Raw genomic sequence first — 26,603 nt, forward strand, 5'->3', positions numbered from 1 at the left:
GCCCTCTCGGGCTATTTCTGAAGCCCAAATAGAAAAGCCGGTACCAGATCACTTCTACTCACCATGACAGTATTAATTTATTTATTTATTTATTAATTTTTACTTCGAGTGCAAGCTTGCATGTGGCGTGTATGCAAATGGTGAGCAGTGCAAGTGTACTTGCACTCTGTGACACTAAGGTAGAAAGATATATTTCTATCTAAAATATTTTTAAACAGCTGGAATTACTTTGTTTTTCAATTAAACACGCTGACAAAATTAAAACTGCCGAATAAATTTAGTTCTGGTTTCACTGACGCCCTGCAGTCTAGTGGCCATGGAGATCACTATCACAAATCCAAATCCAAACCGCGGCTACTCGCAGCCGCGCCGAGAGCCAATCCTGCGACGCGCGCTCATCCGAGAACCCGCGTGTCAGCGGTAGTCGTGGCAAGATCTTCACGTTTTTTGTTCTTCTATTGCGGTCGCCGTGCTCGCGCTGCTGTGTTTCGTTGTGGTTTCACTGGAATTCAGCTGAAACAACAGAGGCTTGCCCAGAGGATGACCTCAATGGTGAGTGATTTCTAGACTTCCATTGTTGTGCTGTGACTTGTGCTGGTTGGCACAAAGCCAGTAGTGTATATATGTTACCCATGCCCTTCGTGATAGTTTGATAAAGTGCTGCATTCGTTGTATCATGAAGGGAATGAAGGGTTCGCTAAGCGAAGTGTCCTTTCGGCAACGACGCCGAAGAACAGCAGAGGCTGTTCACGATGAACTAGAAAACTGTTTCCATGGTAGAGAGAGGGTGTGGTTGATGGTCCTTTGCGATCACAAAAATGAACAAGAGAGGAGAAAACCTCAGGTTGCTTGAGCCAACGTTTCGACAAGGGGACTTGTCTTCGTCTGGGCAAAGCGTTCATCATTGGCAGTTGTCAGTCTTAATAATGGTCATGGCAGCAGATTGTGCGCAACAGGAGCAGAACAGTATCAAGATGCCTTTTCATCGCATAATGTTATTTAATCCTCTTTATCAGCGCCAGCCGAGGACGCAGTTGAAAGCCACAGTTCTCACTTGTCGGATTTTAGCTCCGCTAGCAGCATCTTTGACGTAGAAAGTGCAACGTAAGAGTTGTCGCGGATTTCTGACATAGAGGAGTTGGTGGTTTATGAAGATAGGATGACACTTGAGTCTGGTGCCACTACTCAATGTCTAGAGCACGACTTGCGCGTGTGAGCAATTAATAGCCTGCTTCTCACCTGCATTCCCTGCTTAAAGTGCTGAAGCCATACCATCCAGAGTTACCCACGGATGCTAGAAAATTACTACACAGAGGCATACTGACCCAGCAGTGATGACCGATGGTCATTACCACTACTTTGTAGTTTTTCGTTCTCTGGAAGAACATGTGCATGTTCTTTAACGTGTGCACTTTGGGCGAGGGCATTACACCAGTTCTCATGCATTCTACTGGAAGATAGCATTAATCCAGTGGAATTTTAAGGAAGGAACCACAATTTATTCTTTCACTCGAAACTGACGCTGCTGCATCATGCCAGTAGTTTAGTCTTTGCCCTCTCATTCCCAATCAGATGTATGCTCTTATAACCAACATTTATGGGACTGTGCAGCGATTTGCGCCAAGGGTAAGAAAAGTGAAATATTCATTGGTATTCAATCATCCTTCATCATCATCATCAGTCAGACTATACCCACTGCAGGGCGACAGCCTCTCTCATATTTTTCAAATTAGCCCTTTCCTGTGCTAGCTGTATCCACTTGACTCCTGCACCCATCATCAGTTTGTGATCTAGCTTATGTAGCCCAGGAAGAATCAGCCGTTAGCAACTTTGCCTTTCAAATTGTGCACAGCAGTGAGGCTGAAAAAGACTATAGGCTGGGCCTGCCCTCTTCGCTCGGTTTACTTTGTTGGCCACCTGCCATGGCACAACTGAGGGAAGACAAAGGGAGTGATGTGGCACCACCTCCAGCCGCGCCATCATCTACAAACGCCCTTGTGGGTTTAAGCAATTGAATGGCCATCCCCATGGCTGACACCAGTAGGTCCGCTTGTAAGGCAGGATTCAAGCGAGACAGCAGCACTGGCCATTGCTGTGAGGTGCGGGAATGGGAATTTTCGTTTGTATATTATTTGCTTGCTTTTGAGGAGTTTTAGGTGGCATGAATAGTCGGTGTCTTTTATGTAATGAATCCATTTTTTAGTCACTTTTAGAACAATTTGTTTCTCAGGCTGTTAAAATATGCTCGCGGTGCCAGGGAAGGGCGTTTTTTTTCTCACTATTTTGGTTTGAGTCAAGTAACTGGACATAAGTTCTTTGTACAGAGCTGTCCAATGTCTGCGTTCATTGAGGAGTGTAAAAGATTTGTTATTTCACGTGTGCCCACCAAGATGCTTATATTAGGAAATTTTGGTTCTTTCTTTTTTTTTGCAGGGATGCAGCTTCGCTTGTGACATCATGAATTAGAAGAGACCATCATCGTGAGCAGCGGGAGGCTACCAGAAGACAAGCATATTGTTACGTGCTTAGCACGCACGGGGGTTTATTCACAGAGGGGATCGGTCGGAGCAGGATGGAAGCAGGAAGCCTACCAGCGTCCTTCAGCTCTTTATCTTCCTTTCTCCCTGCTCGTCAGTCCATCTTCTGCTTCTTCCGTCGAGGTTCTGTGGAAGCACGTGACATTTCCCTCCTCGCAGACGGAGCCCGTCGGGCGAGTTAACTCGACCGCCTGGGATGGAATCGCTTGAGGCGGGCTACATGCACCACCTGAGACTGGCGTGACCGTCGACCACTAGCAGTTAGTCGCGATATAACGTAATTAACGTCACTTATGCACTCCAACACAACAAACGGTCCAGTGTAGTGGGATAGCAGTTTCTGACACAGACCACGCTTGCGTAGAGGGGTCCACAACCACACAATGTCACCAGGAACATAAGAAACTTCTTGGTGTTGGACGTCGTAGCGGTTCTTGGAACGCTCTTGCGAAGATAAAATTCGGGCAAGCTGGCGAGCTTCTTCAGCTCTGCAGAGTGTGGTCGCAAGAGAAGGTTCGACGTGGATGAAAAATGGTAGAATGGTGTCAAGGCCGCAGCGAGGCGAGCGAGCATAGAGCAGGTAAAAGGGGCTGTAGCCAGTGTCTCATGTTGCGCTGTGTTGTATGCATGAGTAATGAACGGGAGGACGCCATCCCAGTCCTTATGATCTGCCGCGACGTACATAGCAAGCATGGTGGTGAGCGTCCGATTAGTGCGTTCTACCACACCGTTCGTTTGGGGATGATATGGCGTGGAGTGGCGAAAACTGCAGCTGCTGTGGCGGAGAAGTTCTTCAACAACGTCCGCTGTAAATTGGCGTCCACGGTCGCTAATGAGAACTGCAGGAGGGCCGTGCCGAAGAATGACGAATCGAAGTAAGAAGTTAGATACTTCAGACGCAGTAGCAGCTGGTATCGCGGCTGTCTCACAATAACGGGTTAAGTGGTCTACGCACACAAGAATCCATCGATTTCCTTTAGAGGACCGTGGGAAAGGTCCAAGGAGGTCAATGCCAACTTGCTCAAACGGGGCTGTTGGAGGTGTGATTGGCCGCAGTTTGCCCGGTGGACTTGAAGTCGGCAGCTTAAAGCGCTGGCATTGCACACAGCTGGCTACATAGTGCTGGATGGTGTAACGCATGTTAGGCCAGTAAAATCGTTGTGTGCGGTGGAGTGTGCGTGTCACTCCCAAGTGCCCAGACGTGGCGTCGTCGTGCATCATTTCAAGAACTGTGATGCGTAGGTTTTCGGGTACGACAAGAAGCATGCGTGCTCCTCCAGAAGCGAAATTCTTCTTATAAAGCAAACCATCGCGAATGCAAAAAGTATTCTTTACAGAATCTTGAGCGGCATCAAACAAAGAGGTTAATGTTTGGTCTTTGCGTTGCTCAGCTCGGAAAACTTGAAGATCGGGGAAGGCTTGTGAAAGTGACGCGAAGTATTCATCAAAGTTGTCTGCGTCGTCATCAGTCGTTTGAAGCGGCAAACGGGAAAGACAATCGGCATCTGAGTGTTTACGGCCGCTTTTATGCACCGCAGTGAAATTAAATTCTTGTAGGCGCAAAGCCCATCGAGCAAGCCGGCCACAGGGGTCACGAAGACTCACTAGCCAGCAAAGCGAGTGGTGGTCGGTCACGACGGTGAAAGCATTCCCGTACAGATAGGAGCGGAAGCGCTGTACAGCGAAAACAACGGCGAGACATTCTTGCTCAGTAACCGTGTAATTTCTTTCGCTCTTACTCAATGAACGGCTGGCATATGCTACCACGTGCTGATCGTGACCATGGCGTTGTATAAGTACAGCGCCGATACCGATACCACTTGCATCAGTGTGCACTTCAATTGGTGCAGATGGGCAGAAGTGGCGTAGGATGGGGCCCGAGGTCAAAAGAAATTTCAGATGTCGGAAAGCTGCGTCACATTCGCTGGCCCAATTGAACGGTGCATCTTTATGCAGCAAACACGTGAGTGGGTAAGCGATGTCGGCAAACCTAGCTATAAAGCGTCGAAAGTACGAGCAGAGCCCTAAAAAACTCTGCAGTTCTTTCACTGATTGAGGCACCGTAAAACTTTTAACAGCTTCAATTTTCTTTGGATCTGGTCGAACACCTTCTTTATCAACTAAATGACCAAGAACAATTGTTTCACGGTTCCCAAAATGACATTTCTTGTAATTGAGGATAAGGCCAGCTCATTCCATGCAATCAAGCACAATATCCAGGCGGCTGTTGTGCTCACTAAACGTTTTGCCAAAAATTACAACGTCGTCCAAATAACATAAACAAATTTGCCACTTAAGGCCACGCAGGATTGTATCCATGAACCGCTCGAATGTTGCAGGTGCATTACATAATCCGAAAGGCATAACGTTAAATTCGTAAAGTCCGTCTGGTGTTATGAATGCCGTTTTTTCCCTATCTGCAGCGTGCATGGGGATTTGCCAGTAGCCGGATCTGAAATCAATAGAAGAAAAGTATGAAGCGGAGTGCAGACAATCAATTGCGTCGTCTATACGTGGAAGCGGGTAGACGTCCTTCTTCGTGGCCGTATTTAAGCGACGGTAGTCAACACAGAACCTCCATGTGCCATCTTTTTTCTTAACAAGGATAACTGGAGCTGCCCAAGGACTGGAAGACTCTCGAATTATGCCTCGCTTTAGCATCTCTTGAACTTGGTCATCTATTAACTTACGTTCAGTGGCTGAGACTCGATAGGGCTTCTGGCGTATAGGAGGTGCGGAGCCGGTGTTGATCGTGTGATGAATACGACTGGTAGGCGGTGGTGTAGAATCGTCTTTGGCAAAGTCGAACACGAACACGTGCTTCAGAAGGAGTTCCACTAGAGTGCGACGCTCGGTTGTGGGAAGAGCCTGATTAATCATAGCCTTAACTTGGGTCTCCATATCTCTTTTCACGTGCTGCTCACTGACAGCGTTGGTTAACGTCGCGACGGAACCTGACACACCTTCCTCGAAACGGGCGAGTTTGAGGCCCCGGGGCAACACAGCTGGCTCTTCAGAGTGGTTCACTGTCCACAGCTCGGTACGGCCTTTCACCACGGGAACGACGCAACGAGGCACGACGATACCCTTCTTAGAGCAGGCGAGTGTCGTAGGCTCTACCACAGCTTCAAAAGATTCGCACTGATTGTGAATAGAGGAAACCCGCACGAATACTGCGGAGAAAGCTGGTACAATAGTGTCTTCTTCCACCGCAAATGCTCCAAAATCCGGTGTCGAGTTATCCACAAGAGCTGAAAGTAGTGAAGAATTCAAAGCAATTTCTCCCGTACGGCAGTTCAAAGTTGCACCACACTCTTGCAGAAAATCAATCCCAAGAATCACATCATGCGTTGACCGTGGTATAACTGCGAATTCTGTTCTAAACGTTAGACCACCAATAACAACATCCGAAGCACACACACCAAGTGGAACCAAAGGTTCACCACCGGCACCACGGAATAACGCTGCACGGTCACCACTAAACGTCACTTTCCTACCTAAACGGTTCTTAAACCTCAAACTCATAACGGACGTAACAATTTAGCACGTAACAATTTTTTTGGACGTGCTAAATTGTTCAGGCAAATGTTGACAGTACTTTAAATTTGTAGTTTTCCAGTGCAACCGTGCATAACCAAAGAAGGGAAGAAGGATACTTGAAGAAAACAGCGCAGCAACAGGGACAAGAGAGAAAATGAGACAGGTGCTGACTAGCAACTGAAGGTTTATTGAAAAGGAACGCATAAAGTAAACTCTCTTCACAACCAAGAGTGCGCATGAGCTGCACGAACAACACTGATAACCTGTCAACTTCAGTCATGGTGGTCAGGATACAATAGTTCACAATTATGAACAAGGACGGACGGACGGTCGTTCGTGACTGTGAACTGTTGAATCTTGACCACTATGAGTGAAGTTGATTGCTTATCAGTGTTGTTCGCGCAGCTCATGCGCGCTCTTGGTTGTAAAGTGAGTATATTTTATGTGTTCTTTCTCAATAAACCTTCAGTTGCTAGTCAGCACCTGTCCCATCTTCTCTCTTGTGCCTGTTGCTGCGCTGTTTTCTTAAAGTATGTACCAACTTGCCATTTTACTGAAGTTGGGAAGAAAGATAAAACACAGTGCTCACTGACAACTGGTTATTTAATGGCGCAGACACTGCTTAAATGCCCTCAGACCAGCGCAGTAGCAAAAAAAAAAAAACTTACCACACCTTTATCATAAAAACTATGAAAGAAACATCAATTCTGCCTTATATGATACTATTCAAGTATTGCTCGCACATTGGGGACCAGCTTTTTTAATATGATGCGTCTCTGTCGCTTCACAAGTGGTTTGTGGTCTGCTTCTGCTAAGGATCTTCAAACTTGAAAATCTCTGTACAATCACTGCAGTGCTTGACAAGTTTGGAACCTGTCCTCATTCTTCAGATCTCTTGCATGCAGATGGCATTTACGGGCCTCTAGCATTTTGCCTCCATCGAAATGCAACCACCGCGGCCAGAATAGAACCCGTGTCTTAACAGGCCAGCAGCCGAGCACCATAACCACTGAACCACTGCGGCGGCTCATGTATCTGTGTGTGTGTGTTCCGTAGGGCTGGAAACAATACTTAAATCAGTGATGTTAACCAGCCCAACAACTAACTCTGCTGTTCATAATACTTCTGCTCCTTGTTTCTGAATGGCCAACTAGGTTGCACTGCTACTTTGTTTATTTGTTGCAATTTTGTGCACAAAATGAATGTCTCATATTTAGGAAACACAAAGTCTGGGTGGTGCATGTTTTCAAGGTGTGCTATTGTTGTGTAAATAGTTTACTGAAGTGTTTTGTATTTATAACATGCCAGTTGAGAGGTGTGTGCGCATTTTCATGCTATGGTAATGTGCCTAGTAACTGTTTAAAACATTAGCTCTTGTTCTTGTTCCTGAGTAGCTCACATGGATGTTTTTTAGATTTGTTGCAAGTTTCTTTATAAAGTAATTAAATAAATCATATCTGTGAAAGTGTAAGCCCATGTGTTGCATTTTTCAAGCTATGTTAATGTGTTTGTGTAAATGTTGAGTGTATTATAAGTCCGCTTCCTTTTTCTAAATTATATTTCTGTCTATTTAAATAAGTCTAATTGTCAGAATAACCATGCCATGGAATCTTGTTGCATCTAAACTATAGGAGCACTGGTAGAGAGCTGATGAATGTTACATTTAAGCATTTATTGTTTATTTGTTTATTGTAATACCCACAGCGCCACAAGTGGCATTACAGTGGGGGGGGGGGGATAACACATCATACAAACGAAAAAAAAGGTAACAAAGTGCAGCACATACAATGCAACCATGATGCAATATTAATACAGCCTAAAACAGCATTCACAGAGATTAAGAGAATAAATCACCTGACGTAATTAATACCACCTCTTCAGAGAGCCAGTTCCAATCTCTTATAGACCTAGGAAAAAAAGCATATTTGTACATCTCTGATTTACAGTTAATTTCCTTAACTTTTAACCGATGGTCACGGCGTAGCGAAATATAGTTTAGTGAATGGATGTACAGCTCACGGTTTATGCCAGTATTGGAATAGTAAATACTATGAAAAAATGTTAACCTCAAACAATATCTACGTTTTTCAAGCGTCTTCCATCCCAGCGAGTTTTTTGCACGCGAAACGCTAAAGCTCCTGGTATAGTTGCTAAAGACATATCGGATACCCAAGTTTTGTACCCTCTCAAGTTTATCTATATCCGTTTTATGCCAAGGGTCCCATACAGCGCAGGCATATTCGAGAACCGGGCGAACGTTTGTCATGAAAAGTAACTCTTTTGTTTCTAAAGGGAATTGCTTGGTGTTACGCCTTAAAAACCAAGAACGCGACATGCCTTTCCTGTTACATAGTCGACATGTCGTCTCCAGCTTAGGTTTGAGGTTATGAATACGCCGAGATATTTGTATTCTGATACTGAGGAAAGTTGTGTCCCATTAATTGTATAAGAGAATTCATGGGGCTTTTTCTTTTTTGTTACTTGTACGCGATCGACCGACGTGCGCACGAGAAATACGTTCGACCAATGTGCGCACCAGAGACGACTGGCGTCTGCAGTGCTTTCCCGGCACCTAATCAGACATCGAAAAACAAAACCAGCAGAGAAGCCAGCGCTCGTGCGAAAGACCGCGGACCGAGCGGCGGGAGTGAGTGATTCCGAAGTAGACATGTCGTGGAGAGGTGTGTAATGCAGTGCGTATTGGGCGTATTAAACTGCCGTATCTTAATTCTGTCCTGCAGCCTACGCTGTAAGTAGCTCTCATTATGACTTAGTTATGAATCCAGGCTATGACTACAAGGCATGCTGTGCAGAGTGATGCTTTGTTGCTGAATTTATTAGTCCTGATTTCATACGCTACGTTTCGTCCCTCATGACTATAAACATACTCGCTTGCATGTGTTATGACCTCGTACATCGGCGTTCAGACATCTACATACCTTATATTACGTAACTTGCAAAGCTCTTTGTCATGCTTGGTTGCAGCATGACAATGAGTCATGATTTTCATACATTATGTTTCGTCATTCATGAAAACGAGAAAACAGGAAGTGGCCGTGGAAGAGCCCCAATGGAGAGACTAAAAATGAAATAGACTTCATACTCTACGCTCACCCTGAAGTCGTAGAGGATGTGGAGGTCCTCGTTAAGGTCCGTTGTAGCGACCACAGAACGGTAAGGTCTCGTATTAGCTTTGATTTGAAGGGAGAACGGAGGAAGCTACTCAAGCGGAAGCCCATTAATGAGTTGAAGGTAAGAGGGAAAGTAGAGGAACTGAGGTTTTTGCTCCAGAACAGATATTCCGCTTTAACTGAGGAAGACGACTGTAATGTTGAAACAATAACCTATAATCTCACAGCTATCTTTAAGGAGTGCGCCATAGTAGGCGATAAGATGGTTCGACAGGATGCCGGCAAGCTATTTCAGGAGATGAAAGATCTTATTAAGAACGCCAAAGCATGAGGACATCGAACTGTACAGATAGAATAGAACTAGCAGAGCTCTCAAAGTTAATGACTAAGCGCAAGGTAGCCGTCATAAGGAAGTTTAATATGGAGAGAATCGAGCATGTTCTAAAGAACGGAGATAGCATGAAAGCGGTGAACAGGAATTAGGCGCAGGTAAAAACCAGATGTATGCGTTAACACACAAGAGGGCAATATCATTAGCAATATGGATAAGATAGTTCACAAAGCCGAAGAGTTCTACACAAATCTATACAGGAGCCAATACATCAGAACGTTAATCAGAGAGGAGGCAGCGCACAGATATTTATTTATTTATCATCATACCCACAGTGCCATTGTCTGGCATTACAGTGGGGGGGTTGAAGAAAAAGTACACAAATTGCACCTCATGCAGGTGGTTATAAAAAAAAGATAACAATGAGATAGAAAGAACACGGAATTATTATACATAAAAAATGTCACAGCATGGAAGAAAATGAATCATTTGATAGTATGGACACTACTTCCTGAGGCAGCTTGTTCCATTCCGAAACAGTTTTGGGAAAAAAAGACATTTTAAAAAGGTCAGTCCGGCATCTGTATTCTTTAACTTTAAGTGGATGATCTCTTCGTAAAGACACGTAATCAGGGTTGGCTATATATTTGGTTCTGTATATTCCAGTCCTAGAATGAAATATATTATGAAATAATTTTAAACGCAGAACTTTCCTACGTTTTTGAAGGGAGTCCCAACTCAAAGATTTCTTCGCGCTCGTTACACTAAAATATCGCCCATAGTTATTGAAAACAAAACGAACAGCCAAATTCTGAACTCTTTCTAGCTTTTGAACATCAAGAAAGGATTTCGGATCTCAGACTGTGCAAGCATACTCAAGTATGCTTCTAACATTTGTATTATGCAGCAGTTCTTTAGTCTTTAAAGGGAAAAGTTTAGCGTTACGTCGCAGGAAGCCTAACACACGACAGGCTTTGGCAGTAACGAAATCCACGTGACGATGCCAAGACATTTAACTTGTTAAATATACACCAAGATATTTAAATTCCAACACTGAAAGCAGTCTGCTATTTTTATGTTACAAGTGAAAATATGGGGAACCTTCTTTTTAGTGAAACACGTATGTAGAGATTTTTGTAAGTTAATATGTATTCCCCAGTTCTCACACCACTGGGCCACTTTACACAAATCATGTTGTAATGCATCGCAGTCACTTTGATCGTTAATAATTCTATACAATACACAACCGTCCGCAAAAGGACGCATGTATGAAGAAATACCTGAAAAGATGTCATTCATGTAAATTATGAACAGTAATGGGCCCAAGACGGATCCCTGAGGCACCCCTGATGTAACAGCCACCTCATGCGACTGTTTCCCGTTGACAACAACACATTGACGCCTAAAGCTCAAATATTCCTTTATCCACCGAATAACGTTCTCATTTATGTTGTACCACTATAATTTTTGTATTAATAAGGAATGTAATATGACGTCAAAGGCCTTCTTAAAATCTAGAAAAATACAGTCAATAGAATATCCCTTATCCAAAGCACTTGACCGGTCATGTACAAATTCGGTAAGCTGGGTGACACACGAGTAACCACTCCGAAAGCCATGCTGATTAGTATTTAATAATGAATGTGTACTAAGATGATTCATAATATTAGTATAAAACACGTGCTCTAAAACTTTGCATAATACACTGGTCAAGGACACTGGTCGATCATTTGAAACAACATTCCTAGGTCGCGATTTATGTATAGGTACAACATTAGCAAGCTTCCATTCATCAGGCAAAGAGCCGTCCTGTAATGACTTTGTGAAAAGAATTTGAAGGTACCTTGACAACGCAAAAGCGCAAGAAGAGAGCAGGACCGTGGGTAAGCCGTCTGGACCGGTGGCACTGTTATCTTTTAAGCGTTCTAAGAGCGACACAATTCCTCGCTGATTAAATTCAATGTTCTCCATGGACATCCGGCCAGTAAAGATAGAGGAAGTAAAGTAACTCTTAGAAGTAATGGAAAGGGGGAAAGAAGCAGGTTAGGATCAGGCAAAAGAAGATTTGTTGAAGGACGGAGGATAGATTGTGCTAGAAAAACTAGCCACCCTGTAAGCTCAATGTCTTGTGGCCTCGAGCGTACCAGAAGCTTGGAAGAATGCTAATATTATTAATTCTTAAGAAAGGAGACGTCAGGGACTTGAAAAATTACAGATCGATGAGCTTACTGTCTGTTGCCAGCAAAGTATTTGCTGAGGTAATCGCTAATAGAGTAAGGAAAATATTATACTTCAATCAACTAATTAATAAGGGAGGCTTTCATAGAGGATGCTCGACAACAGATCATATTCACACTATGAATGAGGTGATAGAGGAACGCGCAGAATATAACCGACCCCTATAAATGGTCTTTATTGATTACGAGAAAGCTTTTGACTCAGTGTAAACCTCAGCACTCATGCATACATTGCAGAATCTAGGTGTCTAGAAAATACTGAAAAATATCTATAAGGACTGCACACCTACCATAGTCATCCATAAAGTCAGCAATAAAATTCCAATAAGGAAAGGTGTCAGGCAGGGAGACACGATCTCGCCAATGCTATTCATTGCCTCTTTACCGAGGATATTGTGAGGCCTGAATTTGGAAGACTGCGGATAAGAATTAATGGAGAATACTTAAGTAATTTGCGATTCGCTGATGACAGTGTTTTGCTAAGTCACTCAGGACATGACCTGAAAAGTATGATTAATGAGTTATACACGCAAATCAGAACGGTGGGTCCAAAATTAACATGCACAAAACGAAAGTAATGTTCAACCGTCGAACAAGGGAGGAGCAGTTCGTTATTGGTAGATAGGGGCTGGAAGTGGTAAGGGAATATTGCTACTTAGGGCAGCTAGTGACCGCTGACTCAGATCATGAGACTGAAATGACTGCAAGAATAAGAATGGGGTGGAGCGCATATGGCAGGTTCTCTCAGGTCGTGAATGGCAGTTTACCAATATCCCTCAAGAGAAAAGTATACAACAGCTGTATCTTACCGGTACTCACCTATGGGGCTGAAACGTGGAGTCTAACGAAGAAGGTTTAACATAAGATAAAGACAACGCAGTGAGTTATGGAAAGAGCAAGTATAGGTGTAACGTTAAGAGGTCGGAAGCGGGCGGAGTGCGTGAGGGAACAAACGCGGGTTAATTATATCCTGTTTGAAATCAAGTGGGAGTAAAGGGCCTGGATAGGGCGTGTGATGTGAAGGAAAGGTAACCGGTGGTCCTTAAGGATAACGGAGTGGATTCCAAAAGAAGGTAAGCGTACCAGGGGGCGCCATAAAGTATGGTGGGCGGGTGTGATGTTTGCGACGATACGGTGGCCACAGCTGGCAAAAGGCAGGGTTAATTGGAGAGACATGGAGACATTACCTTTTGTGGACTTAGGCTGCTGGTGGTGATGATGACTACACATGTTCGCTCCCATATGTTGTGGCTTCGTACACCAGCGTACTGGCATCCGAATTTCATGCTAAGGGCGCGGTGACAGACTAAGTCACTTGAAGCCGCAATTATGCGGAAAAGAGCGTATTATCCCTGTAATAGCGGTACCAAACAACGCTACATAAACGGAGAGGCATCGCGGTGCGGTACCAGCTTTGCCAAATTCCTGAAAACAGATTCTTCTCGAATCTTCCCGTTATCACGCCGTGCTGCTTTATGTGCTGTTCTGATTCCTCCCCCCCCCCCCCCCCGCCTCCAGATTTTCCTCACAAGTGGGATCAGGCACACTCACAGAAGATATGAAGCGCTTTCTGCTCACAACAAACTACTTTCTGAACCGAACCAAAGCCATTACTGTGCCGGGTTTCGCAACTGTCAGCGTTGTTTGGGCCGATGATATTATAGGAATTACTCAAATCAAATTTTCAATACATTGCGAATGACAATCAGTTTTTAAACGGCCCACCTTTTTTAGTAAAACGCTTAAAGAAAAGTGCAGTGTCTAAGAAACAGAACGGCAAACAAATTGAAAGAAATACAAATTTTACATGTGCTTTTATTAGACGCGTACATTTGTTGCCTGTTTACGCGCGGCTCAACATTATGCAGCATTTTTTAAGGAAAAAAGTTGTTATACGCTGTCAGGTGGGCGGACGCACGTAATCTGTGACGGCAGACTGGGGGGAGTAAAGGCGAAAATATAATGATACGAGCTCAATTACCAGCGCCGTTGCAAATAATTCACTCCAGTACACATTTAGAAAAAATGGTTTATATAATGCAATTTCAAAAGTATAAACTCGCAAACATGTCCACGAGGTGAGCAATACCAAAGGGGCTCTGAAGCCAGTGTAGTTTATTTGGATAACCAAAAATTTCTTACAAGGACAGGAAAATCAGACGGCCATATGCCGTTGGAGAGCCGCATCATTACTTCTGCACATTTTAGTGGTGGCCGACATCCCCATGGTGGCTGGAGTCACCGTGGTGGCCAGAATCGCCGTGGTGAGAAGTACCGTCTGAGCCTGATCCGCTGTGATCGTGGGAAGCGCCATGGTGGTGTGCAGATTCGCCGTGGTGATCCCCTGAGTGACCGTGGTGGGTTCCGCCAACCTCGCACGTCATGCCAGAGAGGTCAGTGGAGCATCCGCCGTTCATCTTCAGGCCCAGCTGTGCGCCTGTGTCCCAATCCACGCACCAGTGCTCGTCGGTGTCGCACTGAATCTGGTTGTACGCTCCGGAGGTGGTGTTGCACTGGGGCTCATGGCCTTTATTGGAATCTGCAAGCACAAGGTAGGTCGAAACGTTGTCTGTCGGCGCATGCGCAATAAGAAGCTCGGTGGTAATGTTTCGGAAGATTTGCCGAATTCGCCTGTCAGATCTTTAGGACATCCGACGCTTTAAAATTCTGAAGGAGCAGACAATCATTTACGCACATTTCAGAAATTTGGAACGCTATGACTATTAGACTCGCCCCTTGAAGTCCTAAAAAAAACCATCGCTCTGCGAGAACCCTTGACAGAAAGAGTACATCGTAATTCACTGAAAAAATTAATTTATGCAAGTATTTCACGAGATGAGAGTAGGACTTAGTCATAATAATAGAGTAAAGAAATTAAGTCAGAAACACCTACCGATGAAGAGTGTATACTGCATTTACACACGTATATCCTCTGAACAAAACAGCATACAAAAGAAAGTAAACATCTCGCGTATGTTTACGGGTGACCTAAGTTGCGCTGAGAAACATTTTCAGGAAAATTACTTTAAAAAAGACCTATCAATGCATATAGAAGATTGACATGCAGACTGCCTACCTTCATAACGTCACCAGCTTTTGAAACAAGGAGAATGAGGCAGTTAACAGTATGAGAATACCAAATGCCGCCGTGGGTGCAGCTTCAAAATTCGTTACATGACAATTTGCATCCCGTCATGAGATAAGTAAGTTATTTCATTTATGTTTTCAATTTGTTATTAAAGAGGTCATAAATAATTCGTGGTTATTTCAGATGTCATGTTTCGCTGCCTACGCATGGAGGGCCTAGAAGAATGCAAAAGAAACGCGCAGCCATCCCCAATGCATGAGGTGTGAGCGAAGCACCATCCAAAATTCGATGCAAATAATGCAGCGCAACCTATGTAGGCATCAGCGGGACGTCAAAAACGGAAATGTGGCTTCCAACGCCCTGAAAGTCATGGGCCGCAGCCAGCCGCTCCCCCTCCACCACGCAATTTGCACGCCCGCGCACTGCGTACTCTCAACAACCTTGCGCGGGCAGCACCCCTATTATTTTTATTTCAATACCCTGTATTTGTACATAGTGTATATAGCCGCCCTACCCCTATCCTTTCTTCTATCGCTCCCCCCTTTCTTCCCCCCCCCCCCCCCCCTGTCGTTTTCCTGTGCTTTTATTCCCGTTAGCCGCAGATCAGGTGCTTCAGGCTTCGATGGCAGATGCCGCGGCTAGTAACATCTTTTTCTTCATATTTTTATTTTCTTAATACCAATAAATAGCCACTAACAACAACAAGAACGCCCAAGCAGGACACCATCAAAATACGGGCCACTTAATTGACTGCGATTGTGGGCGTACTTGACAAAGAAAAATTCATAACTTCATTCCTGTTCAAGGAGTCCTTTCACATACAAATCACAAGCGAAGCGATAAAGAGGACTCGGGGCACTCTGAGCCAGACATTCATGCGCTCTGTACGCCACGTTTTCCCTTCATAAGCTGTGGCACATCTGTTTCCGTCTCATTGTGAACAATATACCCGTAGTGGGGCCGAAACGTTTTTCTTTATAATTCACCTAGGCCAGCGTTTGCATTTTGAGGTGCAGAGTTTTCCTCGCAAGAAGGGTTTTGCGTCGAACCCTGAACTATATAAAGAAAAAAATCAGGGAGCACTTTGGCTCTCTATAGTGCTGCAAAGTGAAAGCGTTTCGATGCGCACTGTTCGTTTTTTTTTATTTTTCACATTTGATTTTTTTATTTCATATTACTTTTTTTTTCTTATTTTTCCTTTTTTCTATTTCATTTCTATTTTTGTTTTTTTTTCTATCTTTTTATTTTATTCATAAAACCCATTCATTCACTAGATGCGCCTTTATTCATGCTCACACCCTGAGCCTTCGTGGCGGAGTGGTAGCGTCTCCACTGCAAATGCCAAACGACCTGGTTCGATTGCCATCCTCGACACTGTTTTATGTTTTAAGTAGTGACGCCGAAACGCGGAAACATTTGCTAACATTCCTTCGTCACGACAGTACGAGGCATTAAATACTTTCGCCTTAATAATTCCCTACCGTATTCCGCTCTGACTTACCTGTGCTGTGCTCCCACTCGTGGTGCGCGCGGACGCAGTTGCACGACTCGATATTCTTGGAGGGGCCTTTGATCTGACCGAACTCTTTGTCGTAGCAGGCGCAAAATGGCTTTCCCTGAACGGCCTCTCCGAAGCACTGCAGGGCCTTGTAATCGCCGTGCTCGTCGCATTCGGGGACAAGGAGGTTGGCACGGTGCGCTGTGTTCTCTTGCTCCTCTCGGCGACGGCGTTGACAGTCGGTCTCGCCGGTTGCAGCTGTGTGGGTGGGGCAGAAATGGGGAGCGGGTCACTTCTCAATACGGACTGCGTCCGCCCATTGAAGTGACGAAACAGCGAGGGATGCAACACTAGGCGCGGCATTATATTAGCGCGATAGCGCCAAAAGTCCCTTTCGGCGAAGAAACTTCCCTATATTTAATCCCGTGTCGTGAAAATTGGGAGTGGGCGAGAGGGTGTTGACGTCCGAACCAGATGGCCTGAGTGGGCAGTTCAAACACTCCACAGCGATCACACACTAAACCAGTGATGATGTCAGTACACAGTTCCTCACTGGTGCGCACGATCGCTACGCCTTTCCAACACCATTACGTAATGCCTGGGATTAACGAAAAGCAACTGCGCTGAAAAGGAAAATTGTGGAGCTCAGATGCGAACCGCCACGCATTGGAACATGAGCCGGTCGCGCTACCCCTCCAGCAGTAAGGAACCTAAATGCATTCCTCGTGCTTAAAAGGAGCTGGGCCTTCTGCGTTTTGCGGTCAATTAAAAATAAATGATAACGAAACCAAAATAAAAACACAATAAAAATAATTAAAAGCAAAATAAAGTAATTAAGTAACGGCGTATCCGTGTCTCAGCACCCCAGGTAGCAGAACGGACCCATATAGACTATCGTGTCATGCCCATGAAACGGAGCTTAGGTATCCCCCTGATTTCCGCGGCTTTTTTTGAACACATAAAATCCAGCATTGAATTCAGCAAAGGCCTATGATGCGACGGCTATGATTAGCAATTGCATGGAACAAAGTAGAATTTTTGCCATTGAAATTACCTAGAGGAGAACCTCAGTAAGGTTTTTGTCCGCACTGCAGGATGTACTGTTAGCTCTATCAAGATAGAAGGGCTTCCTGCAGTGCTTAAAGGGAAACTGCATAGGTTTTAAAAATCAACGAGCTTCAGAGGGTCGAATGTGTGAAACTTGCAGGTAAAGCATGCGAAGTCTTTTTGGGCTAGCACTTGAAATAGTGAAGTAATCGCCCATTAAAATCCGGACGCCATTCAAGCTTCTCCGCAGCGCACAACGCCAAGTGGGGGGCGCATGATGACGTCATCGAAGGTATCGGTACATTTCCAACCCACAAACGCCTGCTTGGAAGAAAAAAACCAACGCCACCGAAGGCAAACCCTGCCGAGAGTTGTTTGGCAGCGTCTAACGAGTCAGTGCAGGGTGTGGCTGACGACAGCGGTAATTTTAAATCATACCTTCCGTGACGTCACGCTAAATTTCTCTCCACTCCTCTGGTGCATTGAGGAGAAGCGCTAACTTCAATCGTCGATTATGTGACTATTTTAAACGCTAGTGCAAAAACACTTGGCATGATTTATCTACAGCCTATATAGATTTGAATAATCGAATATCGCGAAATTCTCAAAAAAGTGCTGCAGCTGCCCTTTAAGAATGTAGAAGAATGATATCGCGCTTTTTTTCTACGCATCTTGTAGACGTTCCACCCATCTTGGGTTTACCTGCCTGTGCAGGCTAGTAAGTGACAAAAATTTTTAAAAGCACGGTTTGTTGGCGAATGGCACGAATATACTGATGTGATTTCCACACACTCGTCACTACTGCACTGCTGCTCAAGAAGCTTGATTATTAACAGCTAATTAATTACCTTTAATTAGCTGTTAACGCCAAAGTGCTAAATATTCTCGAACAGCAGGTGGCTGAAATCTTTCCATCAAATATTTCCATCAAGCGAGCGGCGAATCAGATGACTTTTCGTTCTCGGCAGCGTTTTCCTTCTTGGCGAGCGAAACCAATGAATAAAGAAAAGTCATCCGCGTCGCTGCACACTCTTGCAAGGGAGAGTGCCATACGCAACAGCTGCGTCACACGAGGGAGGTGCTCCACGCCGAGAGCCGCGGTCTCACATGCGTAATTAGACGATCGAACTAGGACGAAATTTTAGACATGCGTGTCTCAGGACACAGGAGTGTTACTAAAATTGTACAAAATAGAATAGCCCTGAAAAGGAAATGCCACCAAGTTCTCAATATAAATGTGCATGCTCACATCAGGCAATAAAAAGTTAATGATTCTTCGCTAATTACTGAATTTCTGCGGACAAGTATTACCCCAATTTGTGTCCGTCTGGTCACATTACCAAGGAACAAAAGCGGCATTAGCGTACGGCATTTCGCTTTTTTTTAAATCAGTAAAGTCTGACTTTGAACCCCTCCTATGTATCACGATGATGCCAAAGAGTATAAGCAGGCGGGGAAGAAAAACTGAAAAATGGCACTAACAATATGTCGCCACCTTTTTAGGCAAACAGAGCTGAACCAGAGGCAGGACTCCACTTACCACAGCTGATGTAGCCCACGAGCGTGGAAAACTGTAAAAAGTGAACACCAACATTAAGACTGGTCACCAATAAAGCAAAAAAACTATTCTACGGAGACAAATATAGCTGGGCTAGGAATTTTAAGCGTGATCCCCACTATTGCGACATCACAGGAAGACCCCATTGATTGGCTGAAACAGCAGAAGTGGCTGTGGTGTTGAGTTACAAGGATGACTACTTAATACGGTTTAATACGGTTTATACTGCAATACATCAGTATTTAATACTGATGTTATCAATACTCTGGACACCACTGACGTCATCGCGGGTCCAGGAACTGCCTTTAAAATGCAAAGCAGCGCAAGATACAAAACTGCATTGAACAATCAGATAATTAAATTGGGTCAGAGTATATCTTTTCATTATTACTTTTGAATAACAACATTCCTAGAGCAGCGGCATCTCATATAATAATTTCATCCTTTCGTACAAGGGGATTATGTCAAGTTTCTAATACAACGCTAATTGATAATATCAAAGCAGCACCGCTACTGTAACTGTAAAAAAGTCATAGCTTTTCAACGCAATAACAAGAAAAAAGGGAACAACCAGCGGCGCAAAGGACGCGCAGAGGTCTGTTACGAACTAAGCACATAGCTTCGCAAGTGCTTCGCATATTTTTGATATCACAGGAAACACATAATTTCGCATATCAGATGCAAACTCGACACATGAGCATGAAGGTTAGTGAGGTTCCCATTGGGCACCACTGGCAAAAATTCTCGACCTAGAGAGCCGACTTAGAGGTTACGCCAAGCGTTGGGCCCGCACGAGGCAGCTACTTTGTTTCTTTTTTTTTAAGCTGTCATGCGCCAGCTGTTTCTTTTTTTTTCAGTTTCTCATGCGCGAGCATCAAAATTTCGATTGCAGAAAAATCTCCCCGTCCAGCTCTCCATCGGTTGCCCTCAGATGTCCATAGGGAAGACGAAAAGAAGGTGGGAGATGACAGGTGGCGGATCAAACAGAGGACAAAAAAAATTGAACATTGGTTTTGAGGCAGGTAAATGACGCAGCAACTGTTTCACATATCTCGGTGGACACCTGAACCGCGCCGTAAGGGAAGGGAGGAGGGTGGGAGTGAAATAAGAAAGAGAGAGATGCCGTAGTGGAAGTCTCCGGAATAATTTGGACCAACTGGGGATATTTAACGTGCACTGACATTGTACAGCACACGGGGGCCCTTTAAGCTTTGCCTCCATCGAAACGAGGCCGTCGAGGTTGGGTTCGAGCCGGGTGCTCCGGCTCAGTAGACGGGCGCCGTAACAAATGAGCCACCGCGGCTGGTAGAAGCCGGTCTCCCTACCTAATTTCAAGCGACAGTAGGCAAAGGGAAAGTAGGAGGGGAAAGACCAAGAGATGGTGGAAGGCGACTCGTAGCGGGAAGAGAACAGTGGAGAGGGGTTGCTGCGTGCCATGTTGGGATATATGGATTGTGTCACGAGAGTCGGAGCAGGGGTTGGGAGTTTCCCACGGTGTTCGACGGACTGGATCATGCTACACTCGTACGTTCTGTACCTTGATTGCTCCGTCCGGGCGGAAGAATTCTTAAGCGTTCTCTACTGCAACAAAAGAATTTATCGTCTAAAATTTTCCTCAAGATTCCCTACACGTGTTTTAAAATCGCTTTACAGTTTTTATTTATTCAACTGCTCAACCCGTCAGCCGAGACCAGGCAGTTCTTCGGTAGCTAGCATTCACCCATAAAATGTACAATAAATTCCTTCCACACCACTGAGAGCTGCTTCCCTATCTAATGTGTGCGCAAGAATACCAAACCCACATTAATTTTTGATTAGAATTCCACAGCGTCCTCACAAGAGAAAATGGGACGCAGGAAAGTATGTATTACGGCTTCACGAAGCCGTATAAATTTTCTTCGCAATGAAGTGAAAACTGGAATTTCGGAGCGTACGTAAAGATGCCCAGGGAAGTGCAAAACACCCTTCAGTTGATATCTGCACCCATAGAGTGCCCAGCAGTTAAGCTTCGTTCTTATTTTCATGTTCCGAAGATTTTTGTGGGCACCTGAACGTGTGCGATTCCGCCAAACAGCTGTGCCGCTTGGTTATGCGCTTCGAAGCTTGGCCCGTTGCTCTTTCCGCCGCAGCTTTACATTCTCGCCGGTGTGGTTGGCGCCATCTATGGAAGCGTCATGCATTAAGGCGTGCCTGGCAAATTTATTTTAATCAACAAACTGTTTTTGCCTTCACAGTGTAACCTTAAAATTTTTTTACTTTGGCTGGTAACACTGCTCAAATAATGAATGTTCGCAATATAAAAGGTAGTATATTTTTTGTGGCGAGAAAAAAGGCGTCTTTCGGCTGTAAATCTACCTTTAGGCTGCCAGAAAATGTCGCGGAGCTTAGTTGAAGAGCCGATATCTTCTTACGTGCAAACAGCCAGCTGGTATTTTTAAAACTAAAAAAAAACGCTAGATTTCAACTATCGGTAGAATTGTTTACTCAAAGACCCACTGCGCCAAGCATTTTCCCTGTATAAAACTATTTTCTGGCTTTATCTCATGACAGAGTCTTCACAAAAGGCTTGCGTTTGCCATAGAACTGACAACGCCAGGAATTGCTCGAAAAAGATTTCCCTTTAAAAACGAATGTCGAGGAAAGGCGGCGATTGCGAAGTACTAGAAATGACGTGTAAAACTGGTACATCCGGATTTGCCCAGTAATGTATGGTTTATGGGGGTTTAATGTCCCAAAGCGACTAGGCTATGAGGGACGCCGTAGTGAAGGGCTCCAGAAAATTCGACCACCTGGGGTTCTTTAACGTGCGCTGACATCGCGCAGTACACGGGCCTCTACAATTTCGCCCCCATCGAAATTCGTAGTTGTGGGGCTTCAGCGGCTTGGCTCTCCAGGTATAAACCACAGCGTACTGCGACCAACGTGAGCCCCCACCTCATGAATACTCATCGCTGCGAACAAACGCCCACAACCGCAGGCTACTTTTTGCATCGCGTCGTCTGCTTCGACCCTTCGGCCTCTTGCAAAACATGGCAGTGCGACTGCAAGGTTAGCAAAAAGTCTATTTTTCGTCCGGAATTTCCATGGATGGTGTTGTCTCTCGATTAATTCAAACCAAACCAGGCAGGGATCCTCTCATAACGCCACTCAAAGAAAGTATTTCACCATACACAGCGCAACGATCACTCTTTCACCTAAATCGGTAGCTCATTTTGCGTGAGGGTCCCCATATGGGGTTCGCCTTCTTTCCCTCGGTGGTTACACTATTTGGGCTTGGCAACAAACTTGGTAAAATATGCCACAGTACCACGCCTGGGGTTGTCGAGTTCCATTTTAGCCTCTAGCCTTTCACTCTACGTCGCCCATAACGCGTTCTCTTATATAGGGCCTGGCTTAAGAGTTCTAGGCTGACCGTTCCCATTCAGATCCGGCAACTTGCATGACTTCCCGATATGTCGCTTGGTGTACGCATCTTCTGCAACTGAGAATTGTAAGCCACTTGAACACAGTTCTGCCTATTATGAAACGTGCAACGTTTCCACAATTAGTTTATTGATTTACTCAGAATATTACGAGGCATTCTAGCCAAAGGAAATTAACGTTGCAGTTAGCCTTCTATAGGTGCCAATACATCGTCCGTTTTTAAAGATATAACTGCAACCCAGCTTAGCTGCGCTAAAAAGTGAGCAATGGGGTACTAACTACCGTTTAAATCAGTCTCTTTTGAGTCCATTTCAAGAAAAACTACAAATATTATTAACTACATTCGAATCAGAGTGAAATCACGGATTTATGCTACGTAGAAGACAACGGTGAGTAGGCAGTGCCGCGGCACGCAGGGGATGGAAGCTGATGAAGACGAAGCTCTCCAATGCACAGCGCTTGATTGTGGTGCAGTTTAGCACGAGGCGTGTTGGCTCCGAGTTAGGTGAATGTGGTTTTCTCTGCAGCAATAACATTCTTTAAACTGCACACATCTATGCTGCCTGTGAGGGCATGGCTGCATGGTAAGAAGGCGCTTGAGCTATGGACGGTGAAATGCCGCCTGTGCAGTACACCAGAGACAACTGACCATTGTTTTATTCTGTGCTGTGATACTGTGTTCTTCTGGGACATATTACAAAGAACAATTAAGAAGGACATTGACATCACACCCTACAGTATCCGTTTTTTTGCCTGTGGAGAAAAACTGTGTTGTTCCATATGACCTATTTATGCTGCTGGGACTATTTAGTCTCTGGAAGAGCCGCATGATGGACCGCCATGCCCAATCACCGTGGTCGTCGAAATCTTTGTTTCACGAGAAATGCGATTGGGTGCGGGGAGTATATGTTGCCCTGCAAGAGCCGCCTAGCTGGCTCCCCTATCTGGATGCATGTGTGTGCCTCCCGGACTTTTGATGTTTTGGAAGATGGTGTCATGCAGGGGTATGGTGGCCAGATGTTTCGTGGCGTAAGCATGCTTAGGTTTTCTTTTTCTACACTATTCCCATGCAATAATGAAAAAAATGCGGCGATAGCCTAGTGGTCTCGCTGAGCGGCCCTTAAAGGAGATCTGTTCGCGCAGCCACCGGTTCGACTCCCAGACATGGATTTTGATTCAATTTCTGTTTCTCTTTTTCGTAGTTTGAACTCTAACTCAGGCGAAGGTCAAATTTACCCGGTCCGCGATTGAAGCGCGAGGTCCCGCAATGAAGCTTTCGCTTCAAAACTTCTGAACGCAAATTTGTCTCCTTTTCTTCTTTGAAAATCGCATCATGAAAAGAAAACTTACCGCCAGGGCGAAAACGGCGAGCCGATTCATATTAGCGGGAATTCTGTAACAGTGCACCAAAAGAAATTTCTACGTCAGTATCGATTAAACATGGAACTACACAAAATCAAGCAAAGCTATCAATTGCAGAAAAAAGTTTTGTAACCATTACGTCATAACGTGAAGACGGTTAAAGGTGGCAAACGCAATTTACTGCATGCATTTTCCGAACGCTGCAATACGTATAAATAACCGAGCCTCAGACATCCTTCAGTATAGAGCGCTGGGAACCTATTCATGGAGTAAATCATTTGTTTTGAAGATAAACTCAGGAAAGATTCTGAAGAGAGCTCGTGAGGCTCCCTCGTGGCATTACTAGGAAGCATGCCCCATATGGACGACTTTGATGCGCCTGTCCGAGAATGTTGCTTGTGTTTCTACATGCTTCTTGAGCTTGTACTTTTAAAGAAACCCTCATTTTACCTGCATCGCAGCATACTTTACTCAAATTTACACCTCTAACATAACTGTGAACTATATGTTCTACAGTGTAACAAAGCCTCTTCCTTACTAATGAAATCTGCGCGCAGGGGAAGTGAACATGTATCTTCTAGAGACAGAAGTGGTCATTCCCCTTTTTCTTGTGGCAATTAAAATACAGAAGGCACCATGTTTGCCGATATTACAGAATGCTTAACAAAAGAACCTTATAGAGCAAGTATCGGTCCTGTGGCGTAGTTTACTTCCACGCCACAAAAAAAGAACTTTATATACAATCTTCCCTATTCTAAATGTGAGACAAAATTTAAGAAATAAACAAGATTTTCGCAGAGAAATCCGGGTGTTCCTCCAAATCCAAACTGCGCGAAAACATGCATCCCCTTTGTGTCCTTTCAGACATCAGTATTGAAGAAGGATTTTCTTCAGTAAGAAATGCGGTCGAGACACCACTATAATGAAGCCACAAAGGATGAAAGGCGCTCAAGCTTACGTATGGGGCACGTTAATCCACGGTCCAGGCTCGCCGTCTCTCAGGAAGCCTCTGTACGGAACAGCGTTCCAGCCTCCCACTTTTGAAGGACAAGCGTGGAAATCACGGTAGCGTCACCATGCGCCACGACGCTTTCGCCCTCCTCCTCAGTGTCTCAGAAGCAGGCACAGCGCCAGATCGGTTGTACGGAAGAGCGCCGGCCGGAAACGCGCCAGCTATCGTTCCCTGACAAGACTAAAGCATCACAAGCCTCCGAGCCACGCTCTCCGAACTAGCTTTTTCGCAAGATGGTTTGGCGGCTCGCGCCGTGGTGACTGTTCAGCAGTAGAGTTTTCAACGGAAACTGCAGATAAGACATCGTCTCCATTCTGCTTGAGAGGTTCGTCTTCACTGTCGCCCGCGATAGCTATGGCGACGTTGACGGGGAGCGGATAAAGCTGACTGAAAAAAAAAAAGATGAGCGCGTTTCGCTCTCGAGAAGTGCAACTGGACGCTCGGTTTGACTTTTTGATAACGGAAACTCATACGCGTGTTGAGGCAGGCTATATGATTCGCTGTAGGACAGTGAAAAACAGCCCAAGCCCACAAGGGCGCGATCACGCAACGCAGCTGCTTGCAACCCAGTACGCATAGCCATGCCAACGCAGAGCCAATAAATCGGTAAGTTAAAATAATAGTTAAAACACCTGATAGTTCAATTTCAGAATATCTAGACCTTTGCAAGATGTTGTCAAGGATGTTCTGTTTAAACAGCGCTTTAAATAGAACCGCAAATACAGTCGGGGACAAAAGTCTCTGAACCATATGTCCCTGAAATGAAGCCAATAGCGCTGCTCTCAGACAGCGGCTGGAGAGTACACTTGTGGAGATGAAATGGCAAAATTCTGACTTTCACCTCCATAAGTGTGAGCTCCATTCACCAGCTCATTGCGTTGCTGTGGGCTTCGTTTGAGGAACACGTGGTCCAGATATTTTTGCCCCGACTGTAGATTATTCTCTGTAGCTTCACATAGTTCACATTCTAACTAGCACGTTCCTACAGTTTTGACTAGTACCTTCCTAAAGTAACATTCGTCGGTAGGATACGCCATCCGGGCAGCCGTCCTTTTCGAACACAAATTCTTACTGGCGGTTCACTGGGGACAGAATTGTCTTGCCATTCTTTCGGAATTTTATGTCGCAGGAAAGGCCAGCTGGTGATGCTGCTCGATGGGCTCACGATGCAACCAACGTTGTCCGCATACCACTGACAAGAGCTGGCGCTGTAAGGCACCTTTAACTGCTCGCCCGAAACATGGCTGTAATGTCGTGGTCTACCCTTGGAGGTTGGACACCCCGCTCGCACCTTTTAGACCCCATGCCTCAACTTCGAATGCCATTCGGACTCCTCCGCTGAGATACCACGCTGTGGTGCCGCCCGTGGCTGAGAGTGGCGTTCACAAACACCCATTCCAATCTCTTCACAGTGGCAATCTCTCCAGTGTGTGAGCAGTGCGGTTGCGCTGAAATGATCGGGCACCTACTCTGTCACGGCCTTCGTTTTGAGCGAGAGCGCGCCTTCGTGGCTGCTACTCTCCGCCGTTTGGACTCTCGTCCTCCAATTGAATCCAAGATTATAGGGCCTTGGACAAAACTTTCCTCAAAAAGAAATACGGTGAAAGCACGGCTTAGGTTCTTAAATGACTCGGAGTTGTGTTCCCGTCTATAAACTTTAAGTTTTTAGTGTGCGCCGTCTGTCCCCTTGTAATAATGATCGATGGACACTTGAAAAGCTCATTTCGTTGCCGCTATTTTTCTTTTTTTCCCCCTTTGTACCCTCCACACGTGTAGGGTACCCTGGTGAACATCGCCCGGGTAACTTCCTCGCCTTTCCGTCCTTCGTGTTCTCTCTCT

The 26,603-nt window shown here is 45.1% G+C and overlaps 2 protein-coding genes across 2 annotated transcripts in view; both read right to left on the reverse strand.

Moving 5' to 3' along the window:
* The window catches only part of LOC149331173 (uncharacterized), a 298,912-nt gene that overhangs the window by 151,596 nt on the left and 120,713 nt on the right, over positions 1–26,603 (reverse strand). The window lies entirely within an intron of this gene.
* LOC149331176 (U20-hexatoxin-Hi1a-like) lies at positions 13,875–24,952 on the reverse strand. Its single transcript, XM_089556365.1, has 5 exons — positions 24,711–24,952; positions 23,741–23,783; positions 18,950–18,980; positions 16,366–16,620; positions 13,875–14,315 (listed from the first exon to the last, which is right to left on the reverse strand). Exons 2-5 carry the CDS (start codon positions 23,768–23,770, stop codon positions 13,981–13,983), a joined length of 651 nt encoding a protein of 216 aa, XP_089412491.1. The 5' UTR covers positions 23,771–23,783; positions 24,711–24,952; the 3' UTR covers positions 13,875–13,980.

Source organism: Amblyomma mixtum, chromosome 8 (genome assembly GCF_055824585.1).
Source record: "Amblyomma mixtum isolate Tamu chromosome 8, ASM5582458v1, whole genome shotgun sequence".
Classification (NCBI taxonomy): Eukaryota; Metazoa; Arthropoda; class Arachnida; order Ixodida; family Ixodidae; genus Amblyomma; species Amblyomma mixtum.

Bases quoted from the DNA above. Each gene is read 5' to 3' on its own strand.
- LOC149331176 (XM_089556365.1), bottom strand. From the start codon at position 23,770: ATGAATCGGCTCGCCGTTTTCGCCCTGGCG. The intron at 16,621-18,949 runs GTAAGTGGAGTC...CCACCCACACAG, and splicing joins CGTGGGCTACATCAGCTGTG to CTGCAACCGGCGAGACCGAC. The intron at 14,316-16,365 runs GTAAGTCAGAGC...TTGTGCTTGCAG, and splicing joins CGAGTGGGAGCACAGCACAG to ATTCCAATAAAGGCCATGAG.